Here is a 19,241-nt window from a genome sequence, read left to right as displayed (position 1 = left end):
TAACCACTGTGCCACGACGGGAACTCCCAGAGAAAAATCCTAATTTGAAAAGATGCATGCACCCACATGTTCATAGCAGCACTATTCACAATAGCCAAGACATGGAGGCAACCTAAATGTCCATCAATAGATGAATGGATAAAGAAGACAGTATAGAATGGAATACTATTAACCATAAAAGAATGAAATAATGCCATCTGCAGCAACATGGATGAACATAGAGATTATCATGCCCAGCAAAGTAGATCAGAAAGACAAATATATGCCATCAATTATATGTGGAATCTAAAATATGACACAAATGAACACATGTAAGAAACAGAAACAGATTCCTAGATATAGAGAACAAATTTGTGGTTACCAAGGGGGAAGGGAGAGTAGGGAGGGAAGGATTGGGAGACTGGGATTAGCAGATGCAAATTATTACACATAGGTTAGATAAACAACAAGGTCCTACTGTATAACACAGGGAACTATATTCAATATCCTGTGATAAACAATAATGGAAAAGAATATGAAAAAGAACGTGTGTGTGAAAGTGTGTGTGTAAGTGAATCACTTTGCTGTACAGCAGAAATTAACACAACATTGTAAATCAACTATATTTTGATAAAATTTAAAAAAGAAACTTGCATTAAATGTAACTACCCAAAATGCTAAAATTTGGATTAATATTTGAAATGTATAGTCACAAATTGATGCAGAAAAGCTGTGGAAAAGTTAAGACCAGATAAAATATCTTACTGAATCTGAAAATGTCTCTAAATGTGTCCAGAAATGAGCACCTAATCTGTGCATCCTATCCTGACCTCCGAGCCTCAGGATTAGGTTTCCTCAACTTTATAACCCACTGGAGTGGGCACCTATGATATTACATGCCCAGAGCTCTTCATTTTCTAGCAGCAGTCACTTTCCCTACCATGCTGGTCCAAGTAGTCCTAACCTCTGGCACATGGCTTTCTATGTAGACGGCAAAGTTACTTTGTTTAGTTGATACTCCCCCACCCTTTATCTTTCAGCTTTTTAAAGCCATGATATAAAGGGGGGAATGTAAAAATTATAATTGAAATTCAAATAGCTTGGTTTAAAAGATTGGTATTATTGGCTAGAAAAAAGTTCTCAGTTTTTAAGTAGATTCTGACTACCTATTTTAGTCCTCTGCTCTCATTGTTATATGTCTAATGATTGGGTGGATTACAAAAGTCTTCATTATGCTTTTGTTAATCATACTACTATTCTCATCCTTTCAAGGATAAGAAACGGACCTCTAAATTCAGGGATTCTCAGAGTTCCCATCGTGGTTCAGTGGTTAACGAATACGACTAGGAACCATGAGGTTGCGGGTTTGACCCCTGGCCTTGCTCAGTGGGTTAGGGATCCAGCGTTGCCATGAGCTGTGGTGTAGGCCTCAGACGTGGCTCAGATCCAGTGTTGCTATGGCTCTGGTGTACGCCAGCAGCTATAGCTCTGATTAGACCTCTAGCCTGGGAATCTCCATATGCCACAGGTGCAGCCCAAGGAAAGACAAAAAAGCAAAAAAAAATAAAATAAATAAATTCAGGGATTCTATATGGTGACACAAATGGAAACATGAATGAAAGAAAGGGGCCATGGGGAAAATGCTTATGGGAATGGAACTGTGGGGGATGCTATGCAGCTATTACAAATTACATTTATGAGTAGCTTGTAAGAGCATTGAGAAATATGCCTCTATTTCAGTGTTAAATGAAAAAAATAGGTATAAAATTGGGTACAAATTATTGAAACCCAGCAGAAAAAATGACTAGAAGAAAATATACTAAAAAATGGTGGTTATGTTTAGATGGAAGAATTAAGAGATTACCATTTCCTTTTCTATTTTTCCGTATTTTAAAAATGTTCTAAAATGTATCTATGTTACTCTCACAATGGAAAAAATAACACAGATAGAACTTTTTACAGAAATTCAGAAGTTCATGTCAGAGGTTGCACAACCAATATAAAATTTGCCTTTGCAAGGTTCTTCTTAAGTTTCTCTGTTTTTCTCTTCCAAATCCTAATAGAAAGCCTCTGGCGAGAACATCTTTTAAGCCCAGTAATAGGGTCCTGATTGAAGGTATAAATTAAGGAAACCTAAAGCAATCTCTTCCCTTAGGACCAGTTTGAGAAAAACACTGAGAAATTCACTGTATTTGTTAAGAGTGAAGAACTTCCTGCAAAGGCCTTTTATTGCATTTTTTATGTTCTTAGAAAACCTGAAAGGGCCCTAAATAATTCAGCCTCTTTCCTGGGTTTGGTTTCTCAATGTGTGTTCAATTTTTTCTCCATGACAGTAAATGGCTTTCCTTTTGAGATCACTGATTACTCTGACACTAATGGCTCAATTAAATTGGAGATGTAACTTTTAGGTACCATCTATATTAAGAAGAATAAAATAAGCTCAATAGGAAGTAACCATCCAGCTACTTCCTAAATTGCTTGCAGCACGTTCCCCACCCTTTCTAAAAGCTATTTCTCCAAAAAGTACATTACAGTACTTGGTGTGTCTTCACGGCAGGTAGCTTTGCTTGGCTCAGCTCTCAGGCATATCTAACGTAGAGCTGCAGCAGGCAATCACCAAGCAAAGGCTGAGAAATTAATGCTGCTCCTTCTTCCTCACCCCCTCTGGGAAAGTTGTACGTGATTGCCTGACACTTGTAAATTGATCTGCAGGCCCCCAGCATTAACTGATGCCCAAAGGAACACAATAAATGGCTGGCTGGGTTCTTTCCTTCCCTTACCTGCACCATCTGGTCCACTTTCTATTTGTAAGTGCTCTTCCCACATGGTTGAAACATGTGCTCATGGGAAAGCTGGCTGGGTTTCTAGCAAAATTTAAGAACAAATAAAACCTTTGCTGGTCTGAAGTTTAACTCTGAGGAGATCCAAGCAGCAGCTCAGGCAACTGCCTCGAGGCCTGAGCAAGATAACCACTGCTGGACAGTCCACCCACTTACAAGGAGACTCAGCTTTCCCCAGAGGGGAGAAGGGGGCTCTTTTCACTCCAGTTTCCCATGTCTTAGGCTTCTTGAACGTGCAACAGAGAATATCATTCTCAGATAAATGGGCCTCTTCTACTCATAATTCCCTCAAACAAGGCATTACAAGTCACATTGCTTTGTCCTTAATGAGGGAATACATAGATTATTTATGTTCAAACTTAAAAAATTATAAACAATTTGAGATTACTTAGAAAAATATGGATAATGTACAAGTACTAAAATAAATAATGCAAAGAAAGATTCCCTCTTGGGCTATTTCAACCCTTTTGTCCACTGTGACAAATAATAAATATTTAGGTTAACGATGTTCCCTGAGGCCATGTGAAATGCTATTTTGATCTCTTCTTTTCAAATCATGCAACTGCTTTCATTGGAAACTTCTTGTGGCTAAGCCCCATCTATTGAAATGTGTATGAACTTAGACTTCAAGTAAAAACATTGAGAGATCAACGGCAAACCATATCTTATTTCTCATACTAGATTTTGCTTAGCATTTAATAAATGCTAATAAAAATATCAAAGCAATCCTAACAAGAATCCATCAATGATGGCTCAGAATCTTTCCTTCCAAAACCTAGCTTTGCTTCATGCATACAAGCAAAACTAAAGTTCATGTGCAGATGTCAGGGAAGCTAAGTGATGATCTTTTAGTCAGATATTATAGACAGCCTGAGCTGTCTGAGGAGAGGAGAAGGGCAACAGAACAAGCAGAAGGTTCAAGAAGCAGCTATGTGTAATCTCAAAGAAACTACAGCTACCTGAGCTTTTCACTGTTCAAGAGACCAGAATCATAGTTTTAGACCTGGAAGACATCTATGAAATCCTGTTCATTCCTTTGAGTTATAGGAAAACGGGTTTTAGAGAGGCTTGGTGACTTATTCAAGGTCATCTATCTGCTTGGCGGCAGAGCTAGAATGGCATCTGAGTCTTTTAGCTTCGAGACCTCTTTCAATTACACCACAAAACATCTTTATTCCCATAATATTCAAACTTAAAAATTAACCATTTGGATGAAAGTCGTTCTAAACTGGTAGATACAATTCCTATTTTTATATACAGAATACAGTTAACATGATCAAATCTTTTCTCTGTGAATAAAGGTCACTGTTATGAAGATCCACGATGTCATCTATAATACAGGGTCTGTGAATGCTGATTTGAGTGTAGTACAATGTTGGGGAGATGATAACTGCTTTTTATGGATTTCCAAGGAGTTACTCTTTGCTCTTATTCCTTACTGCTCTCAGAGTCTCTGTTCTAAGTATCATCCCCTTTCCCCACTTTCTAATTCTAAACTCATGTTTTCTAAAGTCTGTTCTCTAGAGTAGTATGAAATGCAGACCAATGTATATATTCATTACTGATTATTCATAATAGCAAAAAAACAAAACCAAAGCTATAACTGTCCACCATAAGAATTGTTTAGGGAATAGTACTTTCAAAGAATAGAATATTATGCAGCCACTAAAATTATCTTTACATAAAGAGGTTTTAGTAAAATGAGGACGTGCTTAGGGAATAACGTTAAGTGAGAAAGGCAGGCCATAAAAACTGTGAGATATCAAAACTGCTCAAAATCTCAAATTTCAAAAATGCTGAGAGTGAGGGAAATATACTAAAATGTTTACAATGGTAGGATTACAGATAATTATTAGTCTCCTATTAATACCATTCTACTTATTTCTATTTCTCCAATAAAAGTGGAACACTCAAATTTTAAGAAAGAAAACATCACATATGGAAAATATAACCTGTCAGAACTATATAAAATAATAATATATAGATCCTAGGTGAGAACCTGTAGCCTCTGTGACATGGTGTGATTTCTTATAGCTTTTGCTTTCCTCCCATTTTTTCTGGATTTCAAATATGATAGGTTGCTCGACAGATGAATTGTGAATGAGTAAAGCATTAAGATACGTATATACTTAAGGGGGAAAGAGGATACTGAGAGGGAAAGAGAGAGAAAGAAAAGGGATGGAGAAAAGGTTCTGAGCCAATGCTTTTAGACAAGCATCTAAGGATTTTTTTTTTTTTTTTTTCATTAATTGGTTTTAGAAGTTTAGAAGCCACAGATGGTGGTAACTGTCATTAAGTCACTCAGGCTGATTTATCAGTAGATGAGCATTAATAACAAATTAACCTCTCTAAAGACCAGGGTATTTTCTAATTAACCATTAACTACGCCCTAAAACTGGGGGAGCTGAATTAAGAATGCCAGGAAGTTAAAACTGGGATAGCAATGGAAAGAAGTTAAGCAGTTTAAAGCAAATGAGTGTCTTATGTAGGATGTTTATATCTGAAGGTATTACATACTATTAGCAATATTCTATCCTGATTCTTTTGTATTATGATGAAATATTTTTCTGTTAAATAGCAATAACTTTCCATACTTTCTTTTTTGGAATAAAATCATTCATATATTCATATATGGGTGGTGGAGGGGGAGGCAGTGACCTTCTTATTTTACAACACTCAGTGACATTCATTTATTCATACATACACACAAATGTGTCACCTCACACAGGAATGACCAAGGGCAAGCTAAGGCTGGAGTGGGTGATTTAACAAATAGGTATTACCTGACTTACCAAAGCTTCTGAAGATCATTTTTAAAAAATTGCCTCTGTTTGCCAAACACTACATGTCAAACAAAACAAAACTCTAATACTACTTTAAACTCTTTAAACTGGTTTGAGCTACATACAAGATAAATCTGTTCTCATTCAGCATTCATGGCAGTTGCAATATGATTCCTAAGGCCCTCTCCAAACACGATATTATTATCATAATAACCCTGTGAGATGTTATTAGCCCAACTTTATACATGAAGAAACAAAAGTTCTAAGTGTTAATCATACCAGTATTAAGCTAGAGGAAAGGCCTGGAATTTAGATCCTCTAACTTTCAATTCTATAGTTAGTTCCACAGTTTCATGCTGCAGAGTTTACTGAGAGATTAATTCCATGCCAAAGTATTTGCTCCTAAGGACTATGTACAAGTGTACCTCTGCAGATTAATCATTGCTCAACAACAGTGCTTGGAAGTGAAAAATTATTACTGAAGAAGAGAAAGCTGAGTGGTGGGAGGTTGCAGTTGATGTTGATTCCCACCCTGGTATCCCCTTGAGCGCTTTAATCAAACGAAATGCATCTCTTTTAGCACAAATCTATGTTCATCCTTCGTCCTTCAGGGTTCAGGCAAACGATCCCCACCCCCAAATCATGGACTTGGAGAAGAGACTTGTGGTTGCCTGATGGGAGGGGGAGGGAGTGGGAGGGATCGGGAGCTTGGGCTTATCAGACACAACCTAGAATAGATTTATAAGGAGATCCTGCTGAATAGCATTGAGAACTATGTCTAGATACTCATGTCGCAACAGAAGAAAGGGTGGGGGAAAAAACTGTAACTGCAATGTATACATCTAAGGATGACCTGACCCCCTTGCTGTACAGTGGGAAAATAATAAAAAAAATAAAATTAAAAAAAAAAAAAAAAAAAAAGAATTCCACCGAAAACTTGAGCCATTCTCACTATTCCTTTACTCCACATCCCCTCAGCTTCACTTTAATAGCTTGTGGATATTACAGAAGATACTTATTCCCATATTCTCAGGAATTTTTCTTCAGAAGTCAAACATCTATGTTTTAGCTCCCAGCCAGACTTCATTAAGTGAGACCTCTGTTTTCTACATCTCGGATTCCTCCCCAACTTTTCTACACCCTTCACTCTTTCTTCCAACTGCCTTACTGTATTGCTATGCGCTCAACAAATGCCCACTGAGTGAATGAGAACCTGCATTAATATGGTGAAAGCTCAGCCTGATTAGTAAGTAGGAGGTCAAGTTCCACTCTACATCTAAGTGACTGTGTTATTTCAGGCAAGTCTGTGGGTCTCAGTTTTCTCATTATAAAATGGAGCTGGGGACAGGAAGTGGGTGGACTGTTTGAGTTCTGTGATCTCTGAGATGCTATGAATATTTACATATTATTTGGATCAGGCTGATCATAGCCTTACTTTACTCCACTGGGGAAGCGAGAGGCGATGAATGAGAATTCCAAACAGAAGAATGTTAAAAACAAGACCAAATAACTAAATACCCAACAGGCAGAAGAAAGCCAATATTTCTGGAGAATCAATTAAGCAAAGGAGAATTAGAGAGAGTAGAGATGTCCTGGTTAAGGCTAGAAATGTGGATCCATCCTGTGGATGTAAGGAGTGAGAAGACTGAATGAAAATGTGGGCAGCTTAATAACTAGAAAAATTGCCACAGAGGTTAGGCATGTGTAGCTTATTAAAAAAATTGCTCTTCTGTTTGCTATTCAAGCTTGAAATCAAATGTTAAATTAAGAATGTCAGCACTGAGACTTTAGATCATGAAGAAGAAAATAAGATACATAACAGCAATTTCCTTGTAGAAACGAAAATCCAAGTCCCTGGTATTGAATAAGGGTTAATACTACCAATGTCTGACCATTATAATCCTGTTTTCCCATACTTTTCCTCCACAAGGGGTGTGTGTGTGTGGGGGGGGGTGAAACCATTTAAATCAGGATATTTCCCCTAAGTTCAATTTTATTAAAGATTTTAATAATTCCAAGTGAATACTGCACTGGGTTCATTAAAATTAGGTTTTATCTGACAGACCATATAATAGGTAAATATGGTGTTATCTATGCCTTCTTTAATAAGCACCCTTGGATAATAGGAACTTATGCAAGGCAGTGAACCAAAATGCCCAATGTGGTGTTAGGGACTTTATTTTCTTTCCCTTCAGCTTCATCCAAGAAGCTGAAGGAAAAGAGTATATATAAAGTTCAGTCTGAAACTTCAAGAAAAAAACGGTACCTCTTTAGAAAAGAAAATCTCTGAAATTAAAAAATAATACTTGAAGCAAAATACAGTTCTTAGATTACTGGATGCAAGTTTTCAGCTGGTATCCAAAATTGAAGTGACACTTTAAGATTAAATTGATAGGAGCACATGGCTGATAAAAGGCCAGAAAAATTCCATTTAGAAAAGAGCAAAAATTTTAAAGAGATTTGATATTTAAGAGCCATTTTTAGATATTTCCTGACGAAATCTTTGATACTAAAACTGCAAAGAAACTTACTGTTAATCCATGTTATATAACTTTGAATCCAGTCTGCCCCTCATCTTCTACCAAAGAAAAGGGTCTTAATTTAACCAAAGGCTAAAAAGAAATTTCTTTAGGGAGAAAACGTGTGTGTGTATTAAAGACCAACATACCTGCTTCATCATAGGATACAGTCAATTTTTCTAGCATTTCTCGGTCAATTGATAGAATCTGCTGTTCAAGGATGGTCTGATAAGACAATACACTGTTTTCTTTGTCTTTCTCGTAGTCTTGGAGATGCTGTTTAAGAGCCTCCGGGAGTCGAGATTTTACATATTCAGCTGCTGTCTGCAGATAAAACAAGTAGAGAGCTCCATTAGTATTTCTCATCTTGGGCTTTTCACTTCCCCTCAAGTGCTGAGGTGAGAACTCAAAGTACTATGGGACCAAACCTTTACACAAGCATATCCTTGTCATTGTCATTTTTAGACCTTGCTGTACCAAGTAAGGCGGATCTTCAAATACGCAGAGTCACAGACCTCTAAGAGTTTTCTAACAGGTTTAGAGGTATAAAAGATGATGGATTGGCATTCATGGAGTTAGAACTCAGAGTTTCAACTAGTCTGCTGGGCCCAGAAGGCCCCATGATAGTAATTTTACTGGATATAAATCTGACTCCCCCTTGTCTAGAACACAGAGGCTAGTAACTCATTTCAGCAGTAAATTCTATGCTAGGGCACCCATGTCTCTGCTTTGATGTTCTCTGCTCATTAATGCTCATGTAGGAACTCTTGTGAAGTGAATAGAGAAGAAAGCCCTCGCCTAGTGCTGATAATGCAATAAGAGGATAAACAGAAAATGAAGCGATCTAAGACAATGATGTTCTTTAACCTGTTCACCACTTAAATGTCTTGGCCTTTATATATACCATTCTTAACTTTTTTTTTTTTTCCTGCTTCTATGCTATCTGCACACAATATACTCTCAACTAGTAACAATTGAAATTACATGCAGTGACTTTCAACCAGGTAAGCATAATTTCTCTTGGAGGAAGAAAGGCATCTGTACTTTGAAAAAGACCTTCCCAGAGTCTGACACATTGTTCTAGTGGACTGGGGCCACAGCATGCTCTTCACCCTTCCAGCTGAGAATCACAGTTAAGGTTACACAGAACATCAAGGGAGAAATTAAGTGACAGAATGGCAGGTATGACTCAGGGGAATTGAACATTTTAAGACATAACTCTTGAGAATGCCAAGAATTTTGGCATCTTCTTACAGTGCAGTCCTGCATCATATGTGTGGGGTCTAAAGTTGATCAATGAAGGCATATATGCATTGTTTAAAATTATAGACATGATCACTAGAAAACTGAAATAAGAGAAATTGTTAGAGCACTGTCTCTGAGATATGGGCCTAAAATAAGGTGATGATATTTCCACATAATTTAAAATTCCTGTAATTAAAAATTATCTTAGGAGTTCCCGTCATGGCGCAGTGGTTAACGAATCCAACTAGGAACCATGAGGTTGCGGGTTCCATCCCTGGCCTTGCTCAGTAGGTTAAGGATCTGGCATTGCCGGGAGCTGTGGTGTAGGTTGCAGACTCAGCTCGGGTCCTGCGTTGCTGTGGCTCTGGTGTAGGCCAGTGGCTATGGCTCCGATTCGACCCCTAGCCTGGGAACCTCCATATGCCACGAGAGCGGCCCAAGAAATAGCAAAAAGACAACAACAACAACAACAACAACAACAACAAAATTATCTTAAAACTGTTATTTTTTTGTAACCTTCATAGTTTCTCTTTTAAATGTTAGCATAATTTAGGATGAAAAAAAACTTTCCAGAACAATGACAACTGACTTCTGAGGAAAAATCTGCTGGGAAGTGGTGGGGATTTCAGTCTTTAGAGTAGCCGACTGTAGCACACAACACTTTTTATTTCTAGATTTATATTTAGATCCCCTAAATTGGTGTAGATGAAATTACAACTTTAAATCATCAAACACTGCTCATTTTCTCTGCCAGCCAGCTAGTGCAGAACAAATAAAATTATTCCATAAAATGTAAATGGACTCAGCACATTAGCACAATATATTTAACTCTAGAGTTAAATTCTTCTTTCTTTCTGACAATGGAAAATGAAGAAACACACTTCAGAATAACTATTTTAAAGCTCATACTACCTTGCTATTCAGTGTTAACATCTGTCTTTTCAATTTTTTCTATGGAAATATCTGAGGTACAGGAAGTAATCTTATAATGCACATTTTACAAATATTGCTGTACGCTGTATTACTGAAAGCATACCACACATTTCCTTACAGTTGTGTCCACTGGTTTACTCTTCTAATTAAAATCATGATGTAGGTATTTGAAGAGGGCCTACATTTTTTTTTTTTTTTTTTTTTACTATATTGGAGTTAAATCATGGCATTTTTCAAAACAGTATAAATTCATATATAGTCAGCTCTCCACACCTGTGGGTTCCACATCTATGGATTTAGCCAGCTATAGACTGAAAATATTCAGAAAGAAACCGTGCTCCACCAGGCCAGTGGGTGCCCTTGGCCAGAACCAGAGCCCCCCAAAGTGGCCCCCAGTCTTGCCAGTCCCGTCAGGAACCCTTGGCAGGCAGTGGCATCCCCCTAGAGTGACTCCTGCCCCAGGGGTCAGCCCTGCACACCAAAACGCCTGCAACAGTAACACCTGGGCCTTACAACCCAGCTTACCCTGCACACTAGGGTGCCCGCCGCAAGTGTAGCCCATCCACAAGACAAGGATCATTTTCTTACACCATATATAAACTTGAAATGGGTTAAAGACTTAAATGTAATACCTGACACTATAAAACTCATAGAAGAAAACATAATCAGTATGCTCTTTGACATTGATCTTAGCAATAATTTTTTGGTTCTGTCTCCTCAGGCAAGGGAAATGAAAGCAAAAATAAACGGAACTACATCAAACTAAAAAGCATTTGCACAGCAAAGGAAACTGTCAACAAAACAAAAAGGTAACTTACTGAATGGGAGCAGATATTTGCAAATGGTATATCTTATAAGGGGTTATTTTCCAAATGATATAAATAAGCCATACAATTAAATTTTTAAAAGTCTACTTAAGATACTGAGCAGAGAATCTGAATAGACATTTCTCCAAAGACATACAGATGGCCAAAAGGAATATAAAAAGATGCTCAAAATCACTAATCATCAGGGAAAGAAAGACAAATCAAAACCACAATGAGATATTACCTCATGCCAGCCAGAATGGCTGTCATCAAAAAGACAACAAATTACATGTGCTGGTGAGAATGTGGAGAAAAAGGAATTCCTGTGCACTGCGGATGAAAGGTAAATTGATACAGCCACCATGGAAAACAGTATGAAGGTTCCCCAAAAAATTAAAAATAGAATCACCAAATGATGTAGCAATTCTACTTCTATTTACCCGAGGGAACACCCACACTAATTCAAAGAGATATATGCACCCCTCTGTTCACTGCAGCATTATTTACTATAGCCAAGATACAGAAGCAAACTTAACATCCATTGAATGGATAAAAGAAGTGGTATATGTATACATACAAAGGAATAAAACTCAGCCATAATAAAGAAGGAATTCTTGCCATTCACAACAAAATGGATGGACTTAAGGGTATGATGCTAAGTGAAATAAATTAGGCAGAGAAAGACAAACACTATATGATTTCAATTACATATGAGATCTAAAAAACAAACAAACCAAAGAAAACAGAAACAGATTTATGGATATACAGAGAACAAACTGGTGGTTGTTAGAAGGAAGGCAGTGGGAGGTTGGGTAAAATAGCCAAAGGGGATTAAGAGGTACAAACTTCGGTTAAAAAATAAATAAATCATGGGGGTGTAACATACAGCATAAGAATATATAGGCATACCTTGTTTTATTGTGCTTTGATTTATTGCAGTTTTTAACAAATTGCAGGTTTGTGGCAACCCTACCTTGTAAGATGATGGTTAGCATTTTTAGCAATAAAATATTTTAAAATTATGGTATGTACATTTTTAGACATAGTGCTATTGCACAGTTAATAAGACTATGATGTAACCATAATTTTCATACGAATTTGGCGACCAAAAAATTCATATGGCTCACTTTATTGTAATATTTGCTTCACGGCAGTGGTCTGGAACCATACCCACAGTATCTCTGAGGTATGACTGTAGCCAATAATATTGTAATAATTTTGTATGGTGACAGATGGTTAATGGACTTATTGTGGTGATCATTTTGTAATGTATTTGCTTGTCAAATCACCATGTTGTACACCTAAAACATAATATTATATGTCAACTACACTTCAATTAAAAAATTTTTGGAATAAATTCCATAAATTTCCAAAAAGCAAAAATTGAATTTGCCATGTGCCACTATTTATATAGCATTTACATTGTATTAGGTATTATAAGTAATCTAGAGACGATTTAAAGTATATGCATAGATTACATGCAAATATTACGCCATCTCATACGCAATTTGAGCATCTCCGATTTTGGTATCTGAGAGGGTTCTGGAACAATCCCCTGTGGATACAAGGCACTACTGTACAGAGTTCCTTCCACTGGCAAAGATTTTTAAGAGGAACCAAGAGAAACAACTCTAGCAAAATACTAGATTCTATCAAGATATTTCAATAAATCATCTTTATACTGAGGTGATACTCTAAGTGCATTCAAATGTCAGTTAAAACCTCATATTCAAGCATAAATCTATGCTAAGAGCCTGTCATACAAATTCTGTACAATCTCACTTATATGCAGAAGCTAAAAACAAACAAAACCAAAAAGCAAAAACCAAACTCATAGATACAAAGAACAGATGAGTGGTTGTCAGAGGTGGGGATGGGGGATGGGCGGAATGGGTGAAAGTGGGCTTCGGATATAAACTTCCACTTGTAAAATAAATAAGTCCTAGGGATATAATGTATAGCATGGTGACAACAGTTAATAATACTGTACTGCATACTTGAAAGTTGCTAAGAGAATAGAGTTTAAATGTTCTTATCACAAGAGAAAAAATATATAACTATGTGTGGTTAATTAGATCTTGTGATCATTTTTGCAATGTATACAAATATCGAATCACTATGTTGTACACCTGAAACTAATGTCAATTATATCTCAATAAAAAGGTTGTCATATTATTAAGATTGGAACTGTTGCACAAGTAAAAGATAATAGAAAGAGCAATTTAAATTTTAAAATTTCAACTGGAGGAGTTCCCATTGTAGCTTAGTGGGTTAAGGACCCAGCGTTGTCTCTGTGATGATGCAGATCCAATCCCTGGCCTCACCCAAAGGATTAAGGATCTGGTGTTGCTGTGGCTGTGGCATAGACCCCAGCTGCAGCTCTGATTTGACTCCTAGCCCAGGAACATCCATATGTTGCAGGTGTGGCCATTAAACAAACAAACAAAAAGATCAAATTTCATTGGGATCCTAAAGATGAAGTAAAAAACAAAACTAAAATACAGGATTACTTTTCTCTCCTTTTTTTAATGGCCACACTTGTGGCACAGGAAAGTTTCCAGATTAGGGGTCAAATTGGAGTTGCAGCTGATGGCCTACACCACAACAATGCCAGATTCAAGCTGCATATGTGACCCATGCTGCAGCTCCTGGCAATGCCAGACCCCTAACCCACTGATCAAGGCCAGGGATTGAACCTGCATCCTCACGGATATTAGTAGGGTTCTTAACCTGCTAAGTCACAATGGGAATGCCTCTATTCTTTAATCAATGATAAGTGCTAGCGGAAGTTTAAGTCCTAAATAGCACATTCTTATAACTGACCTATCCCAGAAACAGAACTTGGTTAACATTACCAGTGTCTTGCATTTGTGCAGTACTCTATACTTTTGTGAGCAATTTATGCTGTTATTTTCTATCTCCACAATAATTTAGAGTTAAACTAGGCAAATGATTGGTTTTGGCCAATCCTTCACATCCTTCAAAGTTGGCTCAAGTGCTATAAACTGTTAGTGAGTCCACCTAATAGCAGCCAACAGTCTTCCAAGTGTTTATAGAGGTATAGGTATTTTGTTCCCCTTTAGTTTGACTGGCATAAGGATTGTATCTTAAGACATCTTAGTGTTCCTCCAGCATCCAGTTCAGTGCTTTGCACCACAGCTTAATTCTGTATCCAAGAATCAAGGACTGTGAGAATCAGTTTCCTTTTGAGAAAACTTTTTGACAGTTCATAATTCTTTGCCCACAATCAGAACTTCCTTTCATGATTCTAGATAGAGCATAAAGAGTCTGGTTTTCTCCTGGCAAATGGAACTACATTTGGTCTTTAAATATCATTGATGCCATTATTTTAAGAAATAAACAGCTGAAACCCAAATCATCATTTACATGCCAACATGGTAAAGGATGTACTTCATATACAAAGCTGTACAGGAAGGTTTATTTAATGATTTCCTCTCCATAATTGCTTGAATGGGCTCGATTCTACTAAGGACTCTGTAAGCAGTCATGTAGAGTGGCTCAGAATTGTGAGGGAAGGGTTGCCTTAGTAGAGGGGTGTTAACTCCACCTCGACATTCATGTTTTGCTTGTCTGAACTGTTGAGTAGTTTCCCAAAGTACCCCCGGTGGAGGCAGAGAAGCTTCAGGGCAGAAAGAGGAAGATACAGGTTTGTGGGTTCCTTGGTTACACCTGAGCTAGTAAACAGCTGGAATAAAAAGATGAGCTAAAAGCTTATGAGGTAGAGCACAAAAGGTGCCAAAGCACCTTCTTCAAGAATTTTCAAACATTCATATTATTCATGCCAACTTCAGTCTAGAAGACAGTAACCAGCTGGAGTAAACCCTGTAAAAGGACTCAATGGATGAAAAAGATAAAAGCAGCAGAATGATTAATCTAAACTCTGGGGACCTAGGTAGGTAGAATGCAGATATTAGTCATTACACTAAAACGCTATTTACTATGACAGGTATACATATGTTCTTTAAGAAATAGCCAATGTACATGAAAGAATTTGGCCAGGGGCAGGGGTGTACACAAAAAGTGTGTTTTAGAATCCGCTAAATTCTTCACGGTTCATCTTGAAAAGAAAACCGATCAGCCAGCCAATTCTAATTTATTGAGTGTCTGCTCAGTAAAGCACATTAGACTGGACACTGTGGGGAGAATAAACGTCTGTCATAAACCTGCAGTCTTAACATGCAAACAACACACACAGGTGAAACACTGGAAAAACACATTTTCCAAACCTTACAAAAATAGGCATGCATCCTGAGATGAATGAACAATTATTTAATATATGAGCTATGGCAAGTGCTGAGCGGCCTCTAGGTATAGAAATTAAAGACAGGGCCCAAGAGAAAGAATCAGGAGATCATTCCTGTGGAGTTTAAGGATCAACTTTGAGGTAAGAAGCACTTGCTGGAGGAAAGGAAAGCAATCTAGGCATGGTGAAATGTGAGTTCATGGGAAAATAATAAAAGAAGCTAATGAAGCTAGGAGTATGAGAGAGCTGGCAGATGGGGAAATCTTGACCCCATGTTAAGTCAGGGTCCTTTGATTTCTGCCAGTTAGTAACAGGAAACAACTGAAAAACTGAAAAGAGGGAAACAAATGATCAAATCTTGATTGAGGAAGGATGTGCTTGGAGCTGGGTTCAAAACATATGGAAATAGAGATTAAAGCAAGGAGACAAATAAAAAGTCTGAAGGAAGGGAAAACCAGCTTTCTTTACTGGGATAGGAATATAAATTGGAAATCTTTCTGAATGACAAATGAAAAAATGTAACAATAACTTTAGACTAGTTTACACAGTTAATGTAGTAACTGCCTTTCTAGGAATTTAAGAAAAAGTTGGTGTTCCTGCTGTGGCTTAGCAGAAACAAACCTGACTAGTATCCACGAGAATGCCAGTTTGATCCCTGGCCTTGCTCAGTGGGTTAGGGATCCGGCATTGCCTTGAGCTGTGGTGCAGGTCACAGACACACACAGCTCAGATTCTGTGTTGCTTATGGCTGTGGCTTGGGCCAGCAGCTGCAGCTCCAATTCGACCCCTAGCCTGGGAACTTCCACATGCCATACCTGTAGCCCTTAAAAAAAGTTAGAGATGAGCACAAAAACTTGTGAGCAAACATGTTTATCAAAGTATTGCTCATAATATCCTTGTTGAAGAAGTGCCGAGGTTATCTTGAACATTATTTCCAAAGGGAAATTTACCAGTGAATACACTTAATCTGTTCCAGCAATTACTTTTAATGTATTTTAGAATGTATCTGTTTCTAGTTCCTGTGGGTTTCTGTGACAATCACCCAGATGTGTGCTCTTCCTATTTTACTTGAAGGCAGGGCCATCTTTTAAATTACAAGATGTAAAGGTACTCAAGTGGTGGTACTTTGGCACACACAGTCTCTACAGAGTTCACATATAACACACTTATGGCTTTAATCAGTGCACACCTTCAAGAACACAGCAGAAACAACAAGAAGGTCTTGAGGAGGCAGGGAAGCAAAAATGAGGAGGATAATTGATAAGAGTTTCAAAAAGAGATAGTGGTTGAAAAGGCTCAGCAAGGAAATGTAAAGCCTCAAATAAAAGTAATGTAACATTATCAGTGCTAGCATCTTTGGTTACTGCATAAATTTACTTAAAATTATTGAAAAAGTAAGAAGTACCATAACTGTATACATCAAAGATAGAATCAAAGTTGTCCTGTGCCTGAAAAAAAGAAAAGGCAAATTGTTTAAACTGCAAATAGGGAGGTGACTTATTTTTTAAAATCCTGCTAGGCTTATTGTTATTAAGCACAAATTTTTCTCTGTTCTGTGTTTACATTAAAGAGATCATTTTGAAGCTTCTTCTCTAGTTCATATTTCTTTCTCAAACTTAGATAAGCATTTGGAACTATTCATTTTCAGACTTTGCCCTCAGCCATGATCAATAGCAGATAGCACTTCTCACCTCTAAAATTCTCTTCCTAAAAATCATAAAGTTTCTTTAGCCTGGTCAGCCTGAAATTGTGGAGATTAAGAATTAAGATTTGAGGAGGTTTTGTTTGTTGGCTATTTGATTTGATTTTTGTATTTGTTTTCTTTAGCTCTATTTGAAATCACCTCTGATGTCTTTGGCATTCTGACGGCTATAATTAACATCTGTTTTGTAAAACATATCTAACACAGATCTGTCTAAGGTTTGTCTTTTATATGCTCTAACTTATGTATAAATGTGTTCAAACAAGATTTAAAATACAACAGTTTACATGAAAAAAAATTATTTGAAATATTATTTACATGAAAAAAAATTACATAAAAAGTGTTATTCATGACAATGAAAGATGTCTAGAAATTGGTTGATTATATTATTGTTGATTACATTATAGACATGCACTGGAATACAATGCAGCTATTAAAGATTATTTTATGAGATGATTCAATTTTACTCATTTTTTGTAGTGGGGAAGATTTTTTTATAAAGCTTTTAAAAACTAGTCATTTTTGCAACAGTTCATTTATTCATGAGATCTTTTGATTTGTGATGTATAAAATAATTTAAAATTTTAAAAAAATTATGAAAGAATACTAATTATGTGGGGAAATGTTCATAACAAAGAGCAGATTACAAAGCAATTTTTTTTACTACATGTATGGGGGCAAATGGCTGAAGTATATTAATATGTATTATTAGCTACCCTCAGACTGGTAAGAGTTTGAGTGATATTAACGCTTTTCTCTATGCAGTTTTCTGCATTCTCCAAATTCCTAAAATAAAGAAATAGAAAATGATTGCCCACTTTCTATGTGCCAAGAACTGTGCTGAATGCTTCACATGTGTTCACTTGTTTCATCCTCACAGCAACCCTTATTGGTTTTTACAGGTGAAGAAACAAACACAGCAAGGTCAAGTAATGTATCCTTGGTTATGCAGTCAGATGTGAATTGGAGCAGAAATCACAATCACCTTTAAACCAGGAAAAAAAACAAAAATATTTTTTTTAAAAGGAAGCGATGCCTACTGTGGTCCTTCCTTTACAAGGTAAAGCAGCCCCAGGCTAAGATAAAGTTCTTGAGAAGAGAAGAAAAGAGCATATGAGCAAAACTTGGTGACAGATGGAAAAGCAAAACACATAAAACGGCTTCAATGTTGCAAAACTGGAAGCTAAAGATGATGGAGATGCTATTGAAAATAATGGGAAAACAGACTAAAGTGAAACATAACATATTAAATTTACTTTGAACATTTAACCATAAGCCTGAAAATCATCCACCTCTCCATATTTTATGGAATATCTGCCACCCCTTAAAAAAGAAAAACCTCCAGGAGGAAAAAGTAGAACTCCAAAGAAAAATAAAAGACTGATAATTTTGGTTAAAAGTTCAATTAAGGCAAAAGCTATTTTCAAGAAAAGATATTAGGTGATATTGAATTAAATTCTAATAGAGTTTCCATTAAAGATCATGAGTAAATCAGACCCATGTTCAAATCAAATACTTCTAGTATTTTTCTCTAGGAATTTGCAAAGGGCAAGTTACTATTCATTTTAACTGTTAATAGATTTGAAATAAAAGTAGGCTTCTTATGTCCGTACCTATGAAAATATGCCTTACGATTTTTATTTAATACTGCATATTTCATAGTTGTGGGAATTTTTAATGTATTTTATCATTAAATCTGTAATGAGTTCTGTAATAAATGTTGGTCCTGATGTAAAAACCCAATTTCAAAGCAATTTTGAAAAACCAACAGATGAGATTCTAAGATTACAAAACCTGGACAGTGCATCATAAGAAGAAATATCCACTTCTTCTGCCTTGAGGATGATCTAGATAGAGTGTGCTTTGCCAAGATAAAAAGAAGCTTCAAATTTTTTTCTTTTTTGTCTTTTTAGAGTTGCACCCATGGCATATGGAGGTTCCCAGGCCAGGCGTCCAGTCAGAGCTGTAGCCACTGGCCTACACCACAGCCACAGCAACGTGGGATCCGAGCCGCATTAGTGACCTACACCACAGCTCATGGCAATGCCAGATCCTTAACCCACTGAGCGAGGCCAGGAATCGAACCCACATCCTCATGGGTCCTAGTTGGATTCGTTTGCACTGTGCCACGATGGGAACGCCAAAGTTTCAAAATTTTTAGCATCTTTCA

At 36.9% G+C, this 19,241-nt stretch overlaps 1 protein-coding gene across 5 annotated transcripts in view; it reads right to left on the bottom strand.

The window, feature by feature from the left end:
• The window catches only part of PPM1L (protein phosphatase, Mg2+/Mn2+ dependent 1L), a 336,602-nt gene that overhangs the window by 92,954 nt on the left and 224,407 nt on the right, over positions 1-19,241 (bottom strand). For all 5 annotated transcript variants that reach the window (XM_084987490.1, XM_021069737.2, XM_084987493.1 and 2 more), the window contains one exon: positions 8,271-8,445. In XM_084987490.1, coding sequence (XP_084843616.1) covers positions 8,271-8,307 — 37 coding nt within the window. In that variant the 5' untranslated portion in view covers positions 8,308-8,445. The remainder of the gene's footprint in view (positions 1-8,270; positions 8,446-19,241) is intronic.

The sequence above is a fragment of the Sus scrofa genome, chromosome 13, assembly GCF_054392235.1.
Source record: "Sus scrofa isolate SSC_HxYL_T2T_F1_AM1 chromosome 13, Sscrofa_HxYL_maternal_Yorkshire_Landrace_v2.0, whole genome shotgun sequence".
Lineage (NCBI taxonomy): Eukaryota > Metazoa > Chordata > Mammalia > Artiodactyla > Suidae > Sus > Sus scrofa.
Note: the sequence above shows the minus strand (reverse complement) of the source record. Positions and strands in the feature narration are given on the sequence as shown.